At 37.8% G+C, this 20,576-nt stretch overlaps 1 protein-coding gene across 1 annotated transcript in view; it reads left to right on the forward strand.

Moving 5' to 3' along the window:
• Positions 1-19,875, forward strand: part of LOC124364978 (frizzled-2) — a 59,276-nt gene extending 39,401 nt beyond the window's left edge. Inside the window, exons 2-3 of the mRNA XM_046820839.1 lie at positions 13,824-14,050; positions 14,203-19,875. Of these exons, the coding sequence (XP_046676795.1) occupies positions 13,824-14,050; positions 14,203-14,496 (521 nt within the window). The 3' untranslated portion in view covers positions 14,497-19,875. The remainder of the gene's footprint in view (positions 1-13,823; positions 14,051-14,202) is intronic.
• Positions 19,876-20,576: the final 701 nt, after the last annotated feature.

Raw genomic sequence — 20,576 nt, forward strand, 5'->3', positions numbered from 1 at the left:
TAATATTAACATGGGCGGTACATATACAAACTTCAAAGTGTCGAAATCGAAAGCTGAAGCGATCCGATTACAGATTCTCTATAAACGGAATATGCTAATAGCACTGCGAGTCTCGCCTCTGGAAAATCTCCATTATTTAATCCCGAGTTGCGTGACACGGTCGTTTGTTCTCCACGGCCTCGCCGCGCCGCCCAGCGCCGCATCCTTCGGCGGTTTTGAAGAAGACGCGAGAATCCGGGAGATGAGGACGTCTATCAACCGCGCCCACATCGCGCCGCGCCGCCACAGAGATAATCCGGATAGTCAGATGGGATAATGACCGCCAGATGGGGTGATCACGAGTGTGGGCCTGGGCGCGTTGATGTGTGTGTGGCTGTGCTCTCGTTTCATGAGTGGTTGGTGAGCTGGAGATACAGTAACAGTACACGTACAGACATACATTTTACAGTTTCCACATATTACAATGAGAATCTGCCTTCGAAGGGATTGCGCTTTGTTTGTGTGTCGTTTGGATGGTTAAGTGATGGGCAGTAGCATTGGAATTAAACTAGCTCACTGGTGCTATATGAACTAGTACAAATAACACAGAATCCGCAAGGTCTAACACGAGTAAACAATGATTGCCAACTTTTGTTAGTCTAATAATCTTACCTAGCAACAACACCTAGCATTCATTATAATCATCACTGTAATCTTTCATTCACATTTAATATGTCACTGATTGAATGTTATCGGTCTTAGTGACGCTTAAAAATACGTTGTATCAGATTATTCCCTGAAAGTATTCTTACTTAATTGTATTTTTTAATAAATTTGATATGAAGGAAAATTTTCTTTTTCCAATTACATCCTTGGTCTCAAGGAAATTTGAAAAATATAAACTATAAATCTGATGTTTCTCAAATGCATGTTTTGTATCACTTGTACAAAATGGAAGTGACGGACATATGGAAGGGAGTGTCTCTGGTGATACGTTTAGTTCCACTCTTATTCCTACAGTTGAGTCCCACTAAACTTCTCGGTCCGGAAGACGGACAGACGCTGTGGAATGCGTCAAACTCATTATGTGCCAAGAATGTTTCAGTTTGTCAGTCTGGGACTGGGGCACAGTCTGGCTTTGGCTTTAGTTCACACCGCGTCTGGGTCGGACTGAAATAGTGAATGTTTGTTTATTCCCGATCTAGCTTTGATGAAACATCGACAGAATACAGTTGTCCATATCGTGTCATCGTATAGCTCTGAACTGTCAGTGTTGTGTTGAGCAAGATACTGTTAAGTTTGGATGAATTGGTTTATTTATTTGATTTACGAAATTTCAGTCTAAAACATAATCAACTAACTGTCAAAAGCAGATGGAAATATGTACCTTTAAACAAGGCATACAAACAGTTGATTACTAAAAATGCGAACCAACTACATTACTCCTACAAATGTTAGTGTAACAGTCATTCACTACTGAATCTAAATAAAAGTAAGGCGAGAAGGAAGTTATAAAAATTTTAAATTTATCCTGTATGCAGATTAAGATAAATAACTTGTTGTAAAAATATACCCGCTTAATCTTGAAATGCATGCAGTTATGCTTACAATTATGTGCCTCAGTGCATGTAAGCCGGTTCACCGACCTACCGAGAGAGAGAGAGGGAGAGAGAGAGAGCCAGTCTTGTAGGCATTAATGAAAGCCTCAGTATTAATGCCCCAATCCAGCAACATAATTGAGTTTGCTAGGTACAGCGGCTATAAATATAGAGATGGTATCAGACCGTCCCACGCCACAGCCTCCAGGGGCGTGCATAGTTAAGATTCTTACGGGGAGGATGGGGGTGAACGTATTGTCTTAAATGTTGTCTGTAAAATATGTCGTAAAAAGTTCGCTGCTCAAAGTAAATGAGTGTAAATAATGTACTGTACTTCAGTATATATATATATATATATATATATATATATATATATATATATATATATATATATATATATATACATAGTCTCATGATACTGATCACCTCCTAATAGTGAAGTTCATTTTAGTTGCTATAGTAAATTGTATATGATGCCACGCATAATATGGTAATACAACTATTTTCAGGTCTATATTTGTTGTAATGTTCGTTTTTAGTTTTAAAGAAGTGAAGGCTTTATGATTCATAGTCTGATTTGAACCACAATTGTATGTATACTGCAACTGGGGCATAATTTCAAAAAATAATTATTTGTTGAGGTGAGAATACTCATCAAACCTCGGAATGGCAATAGGCTAGAAAATTAGGGCGAGAGATGAGTTTATGAGAAGATATAACGATAATTTGCTCCAGTGCTCTGTATATTTAAATTTTATTTGATTTCTAATTAGTTTATGCAAGTCATCTTGGTTTTAGCCATATTCTGATGTAGTGGATATGGCACTGATATGTGTAAGAACTAGTTGAAATGTTTCCGTATTATCTCGTTTAATTCATATTCTAAAATTGTACACGTACCATTCGGCAATCCAGGGAGAATTTCTTTGGTCTTATTTGCTCTTGAAAAATCTGGGGACAAATCAATCCAATTCTTATTCTCACATTGTACACGTACCATTCGACTATCAATGTGGAATTTCTTTGATATTGTTTGCTCTTGAAATATCTGCAAACAATATCAAAGAAAGATCTGGACAAATCAATCCATTCCCGTAGGGATGAAGTGAAATGAAGGCCCGGTCCAGGCTTTCAGCTAGTGAGTTCAATACAGTATAAAGTAATGAATGTTTAGTTGCGCCAGACAGAATAGATCGTTTCTTCCGTAACAAAACAGCGACGATTGTAAATAAGAATTCATGTCGATAGCCGTCGTGGTTACCTGGTGGAACTTATTACTGTATGTTGCTTGTAACACGCCAGAACATGGCTATAATTAGAAGTGCAACCGATTGCTTATACTGGACAAGCCACTTTCCCTTTCACTCGATCACGCTTTTGCCGTTACTTGTTATTACTTTCCACAGGCCGTATATGTGCGTGAGGCTAAATTTTGTTGAGTATACCTTTTACGCACGATGAGAATTACAATTTCTGACGTATCAGTAATGATGGTGTAGCCTAAAGGTCTTTGGCCTACAATTCTGTGAACTTTTCTTTCTCTCTCTTTCACCGATACTATTTATTAAGTTTATAAACACAACTGATTAAGCGCTAGAGTTTTTGAGAGATTGTTGGTAGACTGGGTTCTTCCAGGAGTCGACTTCTAAAATCTTAAGTGAAAGATAATTATGTGCCATATACAAAATGAAAAATGTATGTTGCAACCAGAACTCAAATAGTTATTACAGTTTCTAAGAATTTTTGTAATTTGTGATGTTGTATTGCGTTACTAGACTTTGTTAAAGTGTAAAGAATATCTAAATAGAGTAGTGACGTGTATGCTCTTGGCTCTGGTTGTTGATCACTGGAATTGTACATCACAGTAGCAGTGGAATTGTGCCACTATGCTTTATCAACAGCACGCTGTACTGACATCTCAGAAGGGTTCACTTATGGCTGGTTTATACCTTGCAGTTCATTCCACACTGGGTACATAAAAAAAAACTGGTGCCTCACCTAAATCAGGGCAACCCTATGGATGCCCACGACATCACTTACTGCAAGGGTAGATCGATAGATCGGTCTACCGCGACGGATGCTTGTTGGAGTTGGTGGGAGTCCCTAAGTGTTGAAGGGAGTTACTAACCTTCACTTAAGGGCGGCCCCCTGTCCGCTTTGACCATAGATATTGGTTCAGAGCTGGCCTCCCCTTCTTGCAAGGAAACATAACCGAGATTAGTACCCAAAATCCATCCTCATGCATATCGACAGGGGGCGGCCCCTACCCCCAATCTTATCCATCCTAAATATCCTGTGACTCTGGAAGCAAGTGCAAAGATGTTTTTAGTACAAACTGCAATGAGAGGTTGGTTTCTCAGCTTCTTGTCCTAAGGGAAAAACAAAAGAAAATATTGGCTGAACACAATGGATGTTAACTCATTAAACTATACTGTACGTTAAACTGTACCACTCCCTCATTTTTGCCATATTCCTCTTTTCCTAATTTTAATACAAGTTGTTCAACTTTTAAGTTTTTAATGGAAATGCTTAGTTAATTAGTGATGTAATGTTTGCCATTGTTCTAATTGAACAAAACTCAAGATTTTTAGTACAGCATGCACCCCAACATATGTCGGTCTGTGGATTACAGAGTTATAAATGTGGAACCAGCTTTGTCAACAGGTTTATTTCTGCCATGATTATTCGTAATAAAGAGTTTGCGTGCGGCTTGGAAACCACAGCGAAAAAAAAACAAAAAAAAAAACTAACAACAAACATGTGAATAGTGATTTCGAGTTCGTGTGACTCTTCTAAGAGAACAGAAAATCTGTTGCTTCGCTTAGAGATTCAATAATTAGTAATGTGGTGGTCGTAAACTATTCATTTTGTTATACATCGTGTCAGATTTTGTACTGATTACACAATAAACTTTACACGGGTGATATATTGATCCCTAGAGGAACCATCACTGAAAATTTCAGTTTGTCATTAATGTTTCTCTAAGTTTGTGAAAATCGGTGACAGCTCTGGTTACAAAATATATTTGATTTGGAAGGGGGGGGGGAGGGTGAATTTGACCGAGAAGGGAAGAAGGCGCAACATTTGAAGCCGCAAAACCCGCGAGTGTGTGGTCGCGCTCCAGTTACCCAAGGTTCCCCGCAGCCTTAGCGGGACTTTCTTGCATGAACTGATCCGGTAATGAATCTTGAGGTTTGGTGAATTAGGTTTGGAATGCGATTATGGTTGCAAGATTTGAGTGTAGAATATATATATATATAACAGTGTTTATAACGGATTACAACAGCGATGTGACATACAAAATTACGGCCGTCGTTTTTTTTTTATTTTGATTGACTAATTTAAGTTTTTAAAGAATATTCTGTTATGTCATTTTCTTATAAATGATCGACAGAAAATTAATCCCTAAGTCTGTAGAAAGAGAAACAGTTTTTAAATACAGTAAAATTTTTGATCGCTTAAGGAGTTAGGAACGGTAGTAAACGTATTACTGAACATATACATATTTCAGTAAACTTTTTTTGTAATTCAGTTTCCAGTTGAGAAGATGAAGTGATGTCTGTCGAATGATTACCCCAAGGCGCGTCTACTTCACTTGTGTCTAATAAGTTACGTCTGAGATAAAGCATAAATCAAAGCTGAAAGGAGAAGTAATCTTGGTTTCCAAGATAATGATAGTTTTTGGTTAAAATTATTGGTATAGCTTTAGGTATATATTGTTAGCTGTAACAATCGTTATAGTTATAATTAAGCTCGACATATCTGATGATTATTTGACCAATCCAGTTATTAAAAAATATTTTAAAAATTTGTATTCACGAAAATTAATGATCGTTTACGTTGAAGGATTTTATTTAGTCGAGCTTTGTATCCAACAGGGACAAAAGCAAAAATGACAGCAAATCTATTACCTGGTTTTGTTGGTTTCTTTTAATTCCCATAACATCGTGAATAACTCGTATAGTTTATTATGGATTTCCATATTTATGGGCACTTTAAAGTAATTTTTCACCGTCACCCAGGCGACCTGTGCAGTGTGCACGGACGCGACTGTGAACGCGCAAGGTGGGGGGGGGGAGGGGGTGATCTATTACGCCCGTGTGTAGAAAACTCGGGGCACGTTCTAATACAAGTGTGATCGTATTTATCTCACTGTCCCGGCCAATATTTCATAGCGGCCGTGTTTGTCACGTACTTTGCATACAGAGTGGGAACGAGGTTGTGTGTGTTTACGCAACGTTCTCTTTAGTATACTCTAGCTAGCTTCTCGCTGTCATAAAAGTGGTCGTCCTGAAAATATAGTGATACATATTCATGACAGGAGCCAGTGGTTCTATTTTACGTGATAGAAAAGGTGGAATAATGACGTGCGCGTTAATATGTTACGTGATATCAGTGATTTTTGTCATCACATCCCACTTAACGATACCATTTGGATCATTATGACAAATACACGTTTGTACACGATAATGAATAATTCTATATTCGTCAAGAATATAAATTAATGTATTATACTTGTACTTAATGTTTTATAGTATATTTTAATGTACACACGTTAAATAGCGACTGACTAAATAGTAGTGACAAAAATATGGATATGGATATGGATAGTAGTGGAGATATGGATGTGAAATGTGTGTGTAAACACATCAGATTTCACGAAAAGTAAAAATCCCAAACAAGGAGAGTGGTTGAAGGTAGGCCTATCTCATCCTCATTGTCACTTATGCTAAAAACTGGGAGGCCCGTGCACCAATGGCGCAGTGTAGCGGGTACGGCGGTTATCGCAAGATAACCAGATCAAGCAACGTCGAGCGTGGCCGCTGCTTGGATAGGTGACCGCTGAGCGATCCTGTTCTTGCAAGCGGCCCGCCTGCCCGGCCATTGGTGGTGGTTCGGAAGTCACCTTTAAGCCGTTCGTCCCCAGGTTAAGTGTTAGAGAGGGCTTCTTAGCCCTAACTTCGCCTGGTAAAATAAGACATTCTTTACTTTTTTCACCTACAACAAGGTTATCATTAAGAACACATATTTGTTTAACATTTTCTTCTCCAGCTCGGATATATGGGGCACTAGAGGAACATATGTGGCAAACTTTGTAAGTTCATGTTGAAAGCATCGTGTTGCCTAAATAAATACAAACGTAACAGCAATGCTTGGGACAGGGGAGAAATCTGCTGAGGAAGACCACCTGTGGGTATGTTTGACTATTCGTCGATGGCAAAGGTCGTCCTGCATCTGATTCTCTAATCTACATCCAAATATGAAAAGATAAAAGAACAAAGAGCCCTTCAGGCCGAATCATGAGATGTTGTGAATGCATTCCTTTCATTGCTTAGTACCTACATACTTAAATTACCCGTGTATACAGAAGCATTATACACTTTAAACAAATTAATTTAATTTATTATGCGTTTTTACTGAAATTTAATGTATTATTCCAAACGTCTTCTGTTTTGCACAATTGGAAATTACAGTATTTTGAGTACGTCAATTATACAATTGATTAAACTGCCATGCAATTTGCATAAACTCTTGTCTTACCGAGAAGTGTTCTTTAAAATCTGGCTCAGCGCCCTAGTGTGTAGAAACTACGGAAATATAATCATATGAACCAAATCCAAGGAAATTTTCAGCAGTTTATATTATCCAATAGTAGTAGTAGCAGTTTCGTTCTCCGATGACGCCCAATGATTATGTTACCTGTTCGTTTACCTTTCAGGCATTCAATTAATATAATTTATTCAAAGGATTTCTGGCCAATTGAGTGAACATGTTAAGAAAGCATGGCGATAAAACCTGAACGTACTTCTAGTGTTGTTGCCTTAAATGTATGCTGAGCAAGCAGTCTTATTATTGTATTAAAGTCACGCTACAATTTTGTGTTCAGTATGTGTTAACGTCGCCTACCACGACTGGGACTGGAGGTATGATTCTATCTGTATTCTAGCCATTTGGAAGTTGTATTTTTAGAACTGATTGCACGTAGAATGTGTTCGTTGCAGCCGTTCTTCCTACGACGGCGAGCGTCCTTACGAACGCCTAATGTGATATATTTCCCACTATTCATTCCAGTGGTGTAATTACTGCCTAACTTACAGCATAGGTAGACTAAAAATGTATTTTATTCTAAATTACGAAGTAGCTGAGCAATAATAACTTGTCTAAGAAGTTCTCAATAACTTATAACAAAGCAACAACACTGCATTTACCCGAGTTACTGAAAATTATTTGTAACTCTTACTCAGGATTCTTTACCTATACGAGTATTTTATTCGAGTTAGTATGATGAATTTATAAGTCTAAAAGTTATGAAACTTGATCTGTTGAATGTGAAAAGTAACAAGTGATTACTAAATTTAGTAGCGAATGCGAGCGCGCGCGCGCGTGATTGTTTACACACACTTGTTCAGAGTTACTTATGAGGACTTGGCTTCCAGATCGCATTCCCGGGGCCAGTGGCCGGAGTCGTCTCATGTATTTTGTCGCCGTCGCCGCAGTTATTTACAATTACCCGGACACTTGTTCTGTGATTGCCCCGGCAGCAGCGCTGAGCCTCCGCCTGTACTACTTGTGGCCGGCTGAGTTATGTCTCTCGCCGTATCTGTATGGGAGAACACTCGTTCCCGTTTATTATGGCAGTTTAAGACCTTCACTTAGTCAGCTTGGACGTGAAATAGCGGACAAATTACTAAATAACCCTGTTTTACTTGGACAAATAAGGGGAAATTAATAATTTCCTAGAGTGTCCAGCTATGTTCGTTTGAAGTCATATCCGCAGTGGTTGGAATTCGCCTATATTCCAATATTGGCGAATTCCATCCAACCCCAATAGGCGAAAAGACCAATAGTTGCCCTCTCAAGGCCTTTTATTCCGTACTCGAGTTTGTTCCCAATACCTGTAAAAACTGTAAAGGTCAGATTAATGAAAAGAGAGATTTGTATATACCCAGTTAATAAAATACAGGTGTTTGCATGATACATTTTCGTTGATTCCCTAATCCAATTTATAATTTTCAAGTCTGGTGTACAAATTAAAAGGCTTATTCTGAAGCAGATATAATTTAACGAATAATCGATTTCAGAAGTGGTTAACCATTTTGAAGTGGCTAATTTAACTGTACCTTTTAACCGCACACAGTTGCATCTATCGTAAGCTCACAGTGTCATTATTATCACTATATGTGTCACTGAACGAAAATCAGATGGTAGGAATCATTTAATCGTCAAGTTATTCAGTTATCAAACCGATTCTAAATTGACAAAAGATATTATTTTTACTACAAAAATAATACATAAAATAAATAAGCTTTCAATCAAGTAACTTGTGGTTCTTTTAATTTAGTCGCAAACGTGGTAATAACATTAAATACCATACAATTAAACTTCCATATGTATGTTGTCATGACATTTTGTAAAATATACAAGGCCTTGTGGACTAATCGGCTATAAGATTGTGGTAGATTCCGTCTGGTATATTTTTGCCCCTGGATAGCTCGAATTGTATCACCTTAAGTCAGTATCAATTTCATGAAGCGTTCTTGTTAAGTTTCCTCTGGTGATCTCTTTTTCGAACGAACATGACCTTGCATTTACTTGTAGAACGTCAATGTTGATTTTCGTTCACCCAAGATCCATTAAGAATTGGGTAGTAATTTTATGCAACACAAATCAAGATCGGTTTTCAAAAATACAGTTGATCATACAAAATACACCTAAAATTGCATTTTTACCAACCGAACCCACTGAAAACATCAAATGGCATGCCGTACACCAGGGGTGCCCAACCGTTTTTACTCAAGGGCCATATTGTAAACCCTTTATGGACAGGCGGGCCAACATCCCAGGGGATTTGGAACCCCAAACAAAACGTATTGCCCGGGGTTTGTTCCAGAAATCTTGTGCAAAATATGAGTTTTGAAGGTTATTTGGCCCTTGTTTCCTGATTATTGTAATTTCTTATTATTTATTAGTTGTTAGGTAAAGGTTTATAATATATTATGTTTTTAGGTTCTTTTAGTAGAAATAAATATAAACCCAGACTTTTGGATGTTTGCTCTAATTCTGAGGGAACAATAAAAAAGTCACCAATAAATTGAATACATTGATTTAAATTAATCCTACTAGGATACTAGGACATACAAATTACGTGGCGAGTGGTGACCTTGAGTTGGGTAGGGGTTACGTCGCCGCACCGCGCGCTCTATTCGCCAGCCGGCAGCCACCACCGTAGTCAGTGAAATCTGTCTGCAACTACTTTACTTCTTTCAACACTCATACTCCAACAAATGAATACGGCTCGTTCTAAGTGAAATCGGCTGGACTGCTTGGTTCTCAAAATCTGTATTTATTTAATATTTCAAATTCTTGTAAACAAATTGGGTTGTTTTGGCAACAAGGTGGGCCACATAAAACTGACTCGCGGGCCGTAGGTTGGGCAGCCCCCGTACGCAGGCCGTACGTTGGGCAGCCCTGCCGTACGTTGGGCAGCCCTGCCGTACGTTGGGCAGCCCTGCCGTACGTTGGGCAGCCCTGCCGTACGTTGGGCAGCCCTGCCGTAGGTTGGGCAGCCCTGCCGTACACGATTGAAGTTAACTATATTGTGCGCGAGATCAGACGTTTGAGAAACGGATAAACGCAGCTAGCTTTATCAGAAAACGGAGGACACTGACAAATTTATAACGCTATAAACCTGTGCAAGTGAACGATATAAATAATTGTAAATGCACGGGTGTGTAAGCGGAGCGACCCGGACATGATTTGTTAGTGCGGAAAAGGCGAATTAAGTAATGCCGTATTGTACATGAGACACGTGTTGTGGTGGAAAGAACTCGGTACAGATTGATAGGAGTTTGACTCCTAGAGGGCTATGATAACGATGTCTAGCGGTGATAACGAAGCGCTGGACCACTTGAGTGAAGCAGTCGAGTGGATATTTCGTCAAATGAATTTATGATTGTGCTGATATCTTTACTAAACATTTAATTTAACTATATAATATAAAGTGAACGTGTTGAAACGGAGAAATATAACCTTTCAATAAAATTAAAACTTGTTGAATTACTTGCGAATGTCAGACCTCATATTCAGATTAGTTCTGTTCTATTGATATCAGCGAAAGTGCAATCAGAGCGCTAATATTATGGATTTTGGTCAATTTAGTAATATTATATTTATAAAATGTAGGTGGTCATAATTTGTAATAGTCGAATTTTTGCCAGATATACTAGACATTAGTAAAACAAGTATGTATTATTAATGTTTAGTCAAAAAATGTTGGGTTTGTTCTCTTCGTGAGATGGTTTAATGAGATGACTGAGTAGTGTAGTTTGAACATTTGTACCAAAATATGGATGTATGAAAATTCCAAACTACTAAAGCGCCATTTTGAGTTCAAGATTTCGGACATTTGCCAACCGCAACCTATAACGATGGCAAATGTCCGAAATCCTGTTATCCTTTCAAACATTCCGTCCTCAGCAACAAATTTAAACGAAAAATATTTTGAGTTCGTTGTAAAATATAATTTTCTTTTGTCACAGGACTTTTAATTGGCAACCGAATACGTTAATCTTTTTTAATAGGTACTTAAAAATCTGACTATTGAATAGTTTGATACCGGAGTTGAGCCAGTAGGCGATCGGCGGCGTGGCGCTGAAAATATCGGTCGGTCATCAACTCTACAAGATTAGCGAAGACGTATCACTTTTCGCTTCAAAACAATGCTGACCCGAAATAAACGCCTTTGAACTCCGACTCGGCGCGAGTGGATAGGTTCTTTGTTGACTGTGGTGGCCGTCCAACTGGCCTCAGCCTCACAGAGGAATGTCTCGCAGTCGAGAGTCCTGGTACCGCGCCAAGTGAGAGAGTGGCTCCAGTGTAGAGCCCTGCGGAGTGCCTCCAGACAGTTAAGCCCGAGGGAGACAGATTTACAGCTTCCCTGTGAACATAAGGTTACAGATAGGTGTTATCGCTAGCGGAGCGTCAAATCCAGCTTAGCGTTTCATTTCTGTCTCTACATCCTTGCTTCCTTTCTCGTAGGACACAACTTCACTATTCTCGTTGATTCTATTCTTGACTTTTTTATAATTCAATCTGAATATATTTTAAATAGTAAGCTTAGTACGACTCTGAAATACTTATTTAGAATTCTTATCGTAGATAAATGTACACGTTTTGTACATTTTAGAGGGACAATAAATGTAACTATAATAAACATTGTAGTTGTTACGTAATTGTGTATATTTTTACGATTCTGTGGTTGATATCTTACTTGAGTTTCGTGTTGAAATGGCCTTATCTAAATTAAAACCATGAACTTTGCAGATTATATTTTTGAATAAAAAAATCTTTCTGATTGTACTTATTGATTATTTACAGTGTATCTACGATAAAATTCAGTTGTATTGGATTCCTATTAAGAATTACATCGAATTCTGGACATTAACCGTAGGTCATTCGTAACATCGATACAGATCATGTTCGATATAAAGTAAATGAAAAATACAGTATTTGGAATAACTGCCCATATATTCTTCAAGGCTCTAAAAATAAGCGATCGACGGAAACTGGTCAACGGAAAATGGTCCACTTATATTGATGACGTCATGCACACACTACACGACCGCAGTAACGCCGATATGGGACAGCCACCCTGTAACCTAACGGCCATTAACTGACATTAACAGGGCACCCCGTCATTATGCTAATGCCAGATTAACCCATTAGCCGTTAATGACACTGTTTGGCCAGCGAGTGTTTAAGTCCTATTAAACGCGGCCGGCGCCGGCTAGCCGTAACCGCACGGTACCCGGTTGTGCGAGAGTTTAGCGTGTTTACCGTGTCGCAGATTCCCTCACTCGATCGCTCTAATGTGGGGCAATTAGAGTGAGTACGTTTCCAGACGAAATGATGATTTAATAAACTGCTATTTGAAACGGATCCCAATATGTGCAGACTAATGTTTGGTGTACAACCCTCAATCTTGTGCGGAAAGATCGGAATACCTACTTCAAATCCGGAGTGAGTGAGGTTTCAGGGTTTGTGTAATGTAATTTGTTCACCTGGATGGATGTCAGTGGTATTTCTGTCAATAACGCACTGTCTCGTTTCCATCCTGTTTGACTTTCATTAATTCCTATTCATATTTGGTTTTACATTTACACATTTGTATTGATGATGTTGCTGAACCGTATAGTAAATGTTGTCTGTCTGCAGCGTCAAAGGGCTGTGGAACGTAGAGACACTGCCCAGTTTCGTGTTGGCTCCGCTCCTTAGTAAACTGTTGTTGTCTGTCTGCAGGTGATATTCTGACGGGGGTCTGCTACGTGGGGCTGTGGAACGTAGAGACACTGCCCAGTTTCGTGTTGGCTCCGCTCCTTAGTAAACTGTTGTTGTCTGTCTGCAGGTGATATTCCTGACGGGGGTCTGCTACGTGGGGCTGTGGAACGTCGAGACACTGCCCAGTTTCGTGTTGGCTCCGCTCCCTAGTAAACTGTTGTTGTTGTCTGTCTGCAGGTGATATCCTGACGGGGGTCTGCTACGTGGGGCTGTGGAACGTCGAGACACTGCGCAGTTTCCTGTTGGCTCCGCTCCCTAGTAAACTGTTGTGTTGCCTGTCTGCAGGTGATATCCTGACGGGGGTCTGCTACGTGGGGCTGTGGAACGTCGAGACACTGCCCAGTTTCGTGTTGGCTCCGCTCCCTAGTAAACTGTTGTTGTCTGTCTGCAGGTGATATCCTGACGGGGGTCTGCTACGTGGGGCTGTGGAACGTCGAGACACTACGCAGTTTCGTGTTGGTTCCGCTCCCTTAGTAAACTGTTGTTGTCTGTCTGCAGGTGATATCCTGACGGGGGTCTGCTACGTGGGGCTGTGGAACGTCGAGACACTACGCAGTTTCGTGTTGGCTCCGCTCCTTAGTAAACTGTTGTTGTCTGTCTGCAGGTGATATCTGACGGGGGTCTGCTACGTGGGGCTGTGGAACGTCGAGACACTACGCAGTTTCCTGTTGGCTCCGCTCCTTAGTAAACTGTTGTTGTCTGTCTGCAGGTGATATCCTGACGGGGGTGTGCTACTTGGGGCTGTGGAACGTGGAGACACTACGCCGTTTCCTGTTGGCTCCGCTCCTTAGTAACCGTTGTTGTCTGTCTGCAGGTGATATTCTGACGGGGGTCTGCTACGTGGGGCTGTGGAACGTCGAGACACTGCCCAGTTTCGTGTTGGCTCCGCTCCCTAGTAAACGTCTGCAGGTGATATTCTGACGGGGGTCTGCTACGTGGGGCTGTGGAACGTCGAGACACTGCGCAGTTTCGTGTTGGCTCCGCTTCTCGTGTACCTGGCGCTCGGTACTGTGTTCCTGCTGGCCGGCTTCGTGTCACTCTTTCGAATCAGGACAGTCATGAAACACGACGGCACCAAGACCGACAAGCTGGAGAAACTCATGATCCGCATCGGCGTCTTCAGCGTGCTATACACGGTGAGTCAAGCGTGTTCCGTGAAAACGGAGATTTGGATATTCTTTTCTTGCCTATTTTCGAAGGTCACAGCATTTGAGAGTGTGTAAAAGTTGAAGTTGTTACTGTTAAAAAACTTATATGAGTTAAGGAAATGACAATTCCTTTTCTGCAGGTGCCGGCGCTGATCGTGGTGGCCTGTTTGTTTTACGAGCAAGGCTACTTCGACCATTGGATGCTCACCTGGCACATGGACATGTGCTCACGCCAGAACGTGTACTCCATCCCTTGCCCGCTGAGCCGCGACGTGGGCCGCAAGCCGGAGTTCGAGGTGTTCATGATCAAGTACCTCATGTGCCTCATCGTCGGCATCACCTCCTCCTTCTGGATCTGGTCGGGCAAAACCTTCAACAGCTGGAAGGAGTTCTTTCACCGGATCCGAGGGCGTCGCGTCGAGGCCTACGTTTAGACCGGTGTCGCTGTACATATGTATATCTGTACATATTTGTGTAAATTATTTTTACTTTTTTATCAGATCCGCCCGAACCTCTCGACCGGTCGGAAGGGTGGGCGATGTACATTGGTTTTTACTGTTGACAGAGGTTTTAGTTTGTATTCTAGTTTGTACAAAATCTCGGCTTTCTCCTGTTAGTTAAGTTTATATAGGCTTCTTCTGTGATTTTGTTTTGCCATTGGTACATATTGCTATTTAATACAATGTTCAATATTACTAATTTCACGTCGGTCTGTCTTTTTATCGTTTGGTAGACTTCGTTGTCGTGCTGATTGGTGGTGAAGAGTTGTAAATGATGATTTCTTCCAGTGGTTTTAAAGGCAGTAAAATAGCAACTCCTGCCTGTATCATAGTTGTCTAATAACAATATTGGTTTAATTGCCTTGAAGTTGCTTTCAGTGATAAATCTTCAATGAACTGTAACTATCGAAGAGAATCCAAACCCATCCTTCTCACTGAGGTTGGTTGTAATAAAAAAGCTAGTCAACAGAATTCACTAATGTGGGGGATGTGTCTCCAATGGTGGTTCATAGGTCTGGCAGTCGGATAGCGCTGTGAATAGTGTTCCAGTGTGTCATTTGGTCTGTTGTGGAAATTCTCAAAGCACAACTATTATAACGCAAATAAAGTATTGTATTTCTTCTACAATTGATTATCACAGTTTTGATAAAATTTTAACTGGAAAATGCCACAACCTTATAATCTGTAGAATCTTGTATTATCTTATAGAATTCAAAAAATTATAAACTGTAAAACAACAAATCTGAATCAATTAACAAGTGAAATTTTGATTTAAAGCAGTAAGTAGGCATATACCAAAAGTGGATCATTGTTTAAAAGACTGTTAAGCTCAGATTTAGTTATTTTTAACTCAAGGAATAGTAAGCAAAACTTTAATTGAACTGATTTCAAACTGCAAATACCAATGGTAAAACGAAATTACAATATTTATAGCGCGAAGAATAATGCTCAACTTGTACCTAACTGGCTTTTTTTCTTTGAGCATACGTGAATTTAAGACTAGTCGAATGCATTAATTTTTATACCTTTTAAGTTCCTTTGTTAACGGAAGAAATTAACTCATGACACCAATCGATGGTAATGAACTGTTCGAGCAATTTTGAACTTGTTATATTGTTTGACGTAGTTTTGTACATTGTTGATGCAATTTTCGCATTTATTCTTGTTGTTATAACTTATAGTAGACGATAGAATAGAACAAAACAACTCAGTAATAATGTAAAAAAACCTGCAAAATCAGGGCAGGAGTTCGTGCAGCTTGATGATATTTATTACATGACGATATTATGATTCACTAGAATGACATAGTTCTATTTTTTTCACAGTGGCAATGAAAGAGAAAAGTTTAACTTATATTGAGAAATATTGTAGTGGACTTATTTGTTTAGTAGACAAGACTCTTAGAATAAAGAAATACTTTAGTCATTTGATTTTGAAGAAACTAAATTAAAAGGCAGCATTGAATGAGTTTCTATCACTTGCTTAATGTCATAAAACATTGCTAAAATGTTTATATTAAGATGCCTTCGGAATTGAAATAAGGTTTTTTACTCACACACATCACACATACATACATACACAAACTTTTCAGTTGATATTATTGTTTGTAATATTTTGGTAAAAACACTGCCAACACAAAATTATGAGTTAAATATTTACTTAACCATGTTTGGTTGTTTCAACATGTATTTAGTATAATTTACTATTTCAAAAAATGTGATTTGTGTTTTTAGTAAAATGATATGTAGTTTGATAATTACATTTCACTTTACATATTATTAGCACAAAGTGTCACTTTGATTTCTCAATGAGGGTATTCAATGGAAATTTATAACTGTTATTTAGTTTTTCTGTACTCGAACATTTTTGTACTTGTTGTCCCTCCATGTTTTACTGTTCTCTTGTTGTTTATTATATGGCTTACGCTTGGTGTTATGTGTCTAAATGTTATGTATTTATTACAATATGATGTTTATTGTCAATTATGACGGTGCTAAGAGATTCCACCCAGTCCAAAATATAATTTAACAAACATAGGTGTTCTTGTAAATGGTTCAATATTTTATCAATACTTTTTTTCAAGGTTAGTTTCCTCTGAGTTTCCTGCTGTTGAACACTATTAATTTTATATAAGTGGAAATTTAATTATGTAATACCTTAATGAGCGTTGTTAGAATATATATTTTATAAAGTTTCTTTGCTTTTTGGGGTTTTAAGTAAGTAATTTTCTCAAAGTTAAGATATACTTTATATTTTGTCTATGTGAGGCCCATAAAGCCACTTATTAATATTTCAAATTATGTTGAAATGAATCATATCAATCAATAGTATTTTAAAGTAGCCTACTGTGTTATTTATTGAGTGTTGTTAGGTACATTGTATAAAGAATGCGTTGTATTTACGTTACAACTATTTTTTCCAGTTAGTCCAAAAAAATAATTAGGTGAAACAACATTAACATAATGTAAATCATAAAAGATTCAGTTTTTAGTGCAAGATATTAGTAAAAGGATTGGATTGTTTTTAAAAAAATTAAAAAAATAGTTTATTTAAATGGATTCAAGGCAATGTGTTAGGAAAATAAGAGACAATATATTCGAATATGTACTATATTCGCGATAAAATGTGTTACAAAACATGAAAACGATCATTTTGCAAAAATGTCAGCAATTACGTTTTGCATTTCTTTTATTTTTAGCTACACCGATCAATTACAATAGAAAAGACTTTCCCCCAATTATCAGTGCAGTTTTTAGTTCTTCACGACCGAATGGGCATATTGAGTGGATGGGAGACGATTGTTGTTCCTTTCACTGTAAGAAAGAGAGAGAGGGAGGGTGAGAGAGAAGTGAAGCTGTCCGTGGGAGAGCTCGTGAATGTGGGGGGAGAGGGTCATTGCTCCATGACTACAGCATACGAAACCGACATAGACAGATGCACCATCTGCATTCAGGCACATAACTTTGTGTCATATTTCCCTCTCTAGGTGTCACGCCAACTGTTTATGTTGTCAGAAATAGGATTTGTGATGCTATTAAGTTGTTAAATTGGTGAACGTAAAGCCTGAAACAAGCCGCTTAAAGTCACTTGAAGTTACTTTTTGTCAGTAGGAATAACTTTTTATTTTTGGATTTTTTACTTCGGTTACTATTGAATTGAAAATTTTGGTTATTAAAGTTATTGCAAATTGAATAACGTTCCAACTATTACAAACTGAGACAGTTATTGTCTGATGTGGTGCATGGCATAATTTGTCAAAACGCAATTACTATATGGACACACATGCACACTATGATGTATAAAATGCAGTGACACATTGTTGTAAAAATCTGAAAAAGCGAACACTATACAAATGAGTACTTATGTTTTTAATTGTGTTCTTAATTAACGTACCACTTTGCAATGGATGTTTTATTGAAATATAAAGTTGATACAAATCTTTGGAAAGAATATGTTCAAATTAATAATACTTTACAAAAGCGAAATAAAGTGTGTTTGGGATAGATTTCTAATTAGTTTTAAATTGTATTTTCCAAGTTATTTTTGAGTGTCGGGGGAATAGGTAACTTAAAATTATTTACATCAGCCACCTGAAAACTACTAGGTTATGCAATGGATTATTGAAAAACAACAGTGAGTAAGGAGACCATAACAATTATAAGGAATTGTATAATTTTTATTAAAATGTAGAATTTTAATTAAACATTTTGAAACAAAATGTTGGCCTTTTCAGTATTACGTGTTTGCCAAATGATATTTTATCTATTTTCTCTAAATTTTATCCCTGAACTTGAGAAAAATTCTGGTAATATCATGATTTTTACTATATTTTTACTGTAGATTTAGATTGCTATTGTGGAATATAGGCTCGTGAGAATGACAATATGTAACTAATGGCTGACTTATTTTTTAGGATTTTGACAAAATAACTGACCATTTCAATTCATCAATGGTTTACTAATCAGCATATGAATACATTGCTCTCATATCAAAGCATTCTCTATAATCATATACAGAATAATAAGATTAAGATATATGAAAAGGATGCAAGCCAACCAACTTTGTTTACCAAGTTTATATCTTACAAAGCCTATTTATGTTGAGATGATTTATCACACTATATGATCGGTGTTATTATGTACATTATATTATGCACAAATAACTTTTTTCTGAAAACCATGGACCATAGTAATAGTAGCTCAAAATAAACATTTTTGGCCAATGGTAACAACATAGCATGCCAACTGCTGGTCGTTTAAGTTATGATGTCTAGTCAAGTCATGTGAATTTTTATCTATCCTACAGTTGGACAATCTGCCCCTTCATAGAAGTGACATCACAAGCTTTTTCCAATATCTTTTTGGAGTTAGTTCATACACCTGGTTATAAGACAATTTGAAACATGGCATTTCATAGAATATCTGGTATAAAAATGGTTTGGTGTTTGTCATTATGTTAATAATAAATTGTAATGTGATTTTAATAGCTTTCGTAATAACATTTAAAATCATTTTATGTTTATGTAATTTTATAATAACTGTGATTTATCGCATAAAATTTGTTTACAAGACGTTTACAAATTTTACACTTCTACAAACTCAATAATAGAAACCAATCTGTAGTTTCTTCCAGAATCTAAAATTTAAGTGCAATTTTTTCCCATGTTATGTACTGTACAAGAGCATAAAAGTTTGATCGTTCAAGCATAAATCTGTATACATAGATTAGCTTGAAAAAGGTATAAGATATACAGGTTCAATATGCTGATGCACTAACAGATTAGAATAATAAGATGTAGCATAATATTATAATTAGCATCTAAGACTGATTTACTGTTGCTAAAAATAGTTTTAATTTATTGTAAGAGCTGCAGGATGTTATTGTAAAGGGGCGAACAAATGACATATTTGCCTCTTTTCTGGTTAAAAGCACTTTGTAGAGTAGGTTACAATTGTAACAAGTTTATCAAGGTTTGAGCATCAAAATAAGATGTTAAATCATCATCAACTTTCTACTATATCGGATTACATGTGAACTATATTGTTCTTTAGTAAACTTACCAAGAAAATTATTTAGTTCAACCCAAAACTTTTGAACTGAAGTGCTTTCTTACAACAAATGTACAACATATTTATGTTACTTGACTTGTTTTTTTTTTTGTATATTTATATGTACATTGTTTATTTTATACTCTATTGTTGCACTACAGCGTCACTGTTCATAGTTTGTTTAGTATACTTGTAAGTTACCATGCTTACATCGCTGTCCTATGTTCAACCCTATGTTAATAATAAACGCTCTTTGTACATACAACTTTGTGTATTTCATTTATTATTCCGTTGTTGAAAGTGTATAGCCTAAATGCACAAGGTAGTAGACAGATGACAGGATTCATTGATGGGAGTGACCTGGCAATCACTAGGAGAAAGGGATGTAGTTATATAAAAATTTATTCATAGATTTAGTTTGCATACTCTTATGCTAAATTTTGGCGGTTTTGTAATACCAATACAGCAATTAAGAGCATTTTTTAAAGTAAACACGTCCTTTTATATCTGTATGTGAAGAAGGGCTACATACAGTTCATCTGTGTACACTCTCTGCACACATGCATGGAAAGCACATTTGGATGTGAATCTGAGTAAGGTACAATTAAACTGAGTACTGTCTCCATGTACCTGGGAGTGAGGGTGGGCCAGACAGAGATTAACTGTGTATTATCTCATGTATCTGGGAGTAAGGGTGTCCTGACAGAGGTTAACTGTATATTCTCTCACGTATCTGGAAGTGAGGTTGGGCCAGACAGAGATTAACTGTGTATTCTTTCATGTATCTGGGAGTAAGGGTGTCCTGACAGAGGTTAACTGTATATTCTCTCATGTATCTGGAAGTGAGGTTGGGCCAGACAGAGATTAACTGTGTATTCTTTCATGTATCTGAGAGTAAGGGTGTCCTGACAGAGGTTAACTGTATATTCTCTCATGTATCTGGAAGTGAGGTTGGGCCAGACAGAG

Source organism: Homalodisca vitripennis, chromosome 6, assembly GCF_021130785.1.
Source record: "Homalodisca vitripennis isolate AUS2020 chromosome 6, UT_GWSS_2.1, whole genome shotgun sequence".
NCBI classification, from domain to species: Eukaryota; Metazoa; Arthropoda; class Insecta; order Hemiptera; family Cicadellidae; genus Homalodisca; species Homalodisca vitripennis.